Raw genomic sequence first — 1,585 nt, forward strand, 5'->3', positions numbered from 1 at the left:
ACAGCATATATATGGCTCATGTTTTCTTATCCATGCAGATAGTCTGTGTCTTTTGTTGGAGCATGTGATCTATTTACATTTAAGGTCATTATTGATAGGTACTTATTTCCTGCCATTTTTCTTTATGTCTATGTTCCTTTCTCTCAATTTCTTGTTCTACTTAAATCACTCCCTTTTACACTTTCCCCATTGCCAAATGTTTTTAAGTAGCAAAGAGAAAAAGTATTTAAACTGTAATAGCATGTTTTTATGACTCTAAGCATTGAATAAGGAAAGAATAATCTTTTTCACAGATATATGCTGGGCAGAAATATCAGAAAGGAAGCAAAAAAAATCAGAAAGATTTTTGATTGATTTATTGGCTTAACAAATATTTATTGAGAACCACTCTCTGTCCAGTACTGTGCTTGTCCCAGGTAATAAGAGAAATTCAAGACACAGATGATCCTATCATCATCACAAAGCTCAGAACCTAAAGGGGCATAGTAAAAAACAGACAAACAGCTTCCTACTGTGGTATGAGTTCTGTCGGAACCCCTGGGAATGTGATTAGAACAAATAGCAAGTGGACCTCAGCACAGCTGTATTTTTTTTTGTAATGGTGCTGGGGGAAGAGGCATTGGAGGAAATTAAAAAAAATTAGTATTAAAAAAGCACTTGATTATAGAGGAGAAAAAGAACTGAAGATGAAATGATTGGTTAGGAGTCTGTAAGCATGGCAAACAAATGTGGCTTGGCTTAGCATAAAGGTGGAAATGATGGATAACTTTGCATGTTTTGGAGTTAAAATCCATAGGATTTGATGGTAGACTGATGAGCAAGTGAGGAAAGAGGAGACGCAACTGACCCCAAGGTTCTGCAGCTGCTACTGGCTGAATGGTGATGGCATCTACCAAAATGGGGGCAGAATCATTTAGATGGTCTGGAGTTTGGGAGACGGTCAAAGGCTCCATTTTTGTCGAGTTCTGTTTGAGATGCCCATGAACTTGCCCAATGGGGAAGTTGAATAGGATATAAAAGTTCAAAATTCTAAGGAGGGTCGAATCTAGGCTATGAGTACATACAAATGGCATTCAAAACAATAATTTACTCAGTGGATGGGGAAGGGCGCCCAGAACCAGAGCTGAGGAAGCACTTGAAATATGTTTGTGTAGAGAAGAAGCAACAAGTGAAAACGAAACTGACATTGGGGAGTTGAGGAGAAGTGTTGGGAAACAGGGGAGGTGAAATCAAGTAGCAAGTTTATGGAAAATAAAAAATCTGTTGGCTGCATGCGGTTTTGGTTTGCAGTTACTATCCATTTCCCTAAAATGAGTTCTGTTTCTTATCTACAGAAATTGAAACTATGATGGCAGCTCAATTGGACATTACTCCTTTCAACTTCAGTGAATCCAGTACCGGCCATGGTGAGAGGGTGCTTGGGTTCTCCAAGCCAGATGGGACCAAGGAACCTGGCAGTGGGTTCTCCTGTCCTCTCTGCTTGTACTCATTTAAGCCACAGGGGTCCCATCCTGCATATCAGATATTTACATTATGATTCATAACAGTAGCAACATTACAGTTATGAAGTAGCAATGTAGCAATG

At 39.2% G+C, this 1,585-nt stretch overlaps 1 protein-coding gene across 2 annotated transcripts in view; it reads left to right on the top strand.

Moving 5' to 3' along the window:
- LOC102246126 (GTPase IMAP family member 4) overlaps positions 1 to 1,585 on the top strand; it is a 10,186-nt gene that overhangs the window by 4,322 nt on the left and 4,279 nt on the right. For both annotated transcript variants that reach the window (XM_014540223.1, XM_005866844.2), the window contains exon 2: positions 1,335 to 1,406. In XM_014540223.1, the coding sequence (XP_014395709.1) occupies positions 1,346 to 1,406 (61 nt within the window). In that variant the 5' untranslated portion in view covers positions 1,335 to 1,345. The remainder of the gene's footprint in view (positions 1 to 1,334; positions 1,407 to 1,585) is intronic.

Source organism: Myotis brandtii, unplaced genomic scaffold (assembly GCF_000412655.1).
Source record: "Myotis brandtii unplaced genomic scaffold, ASM41265v1 scaffold2378, whole genome shotgun sequence".
NCBI lineage: Eukaryota > Metazoa > Chordata > Mammalia > Chiroptera > Vespertilionidae > Myotis > Myotis brandtii.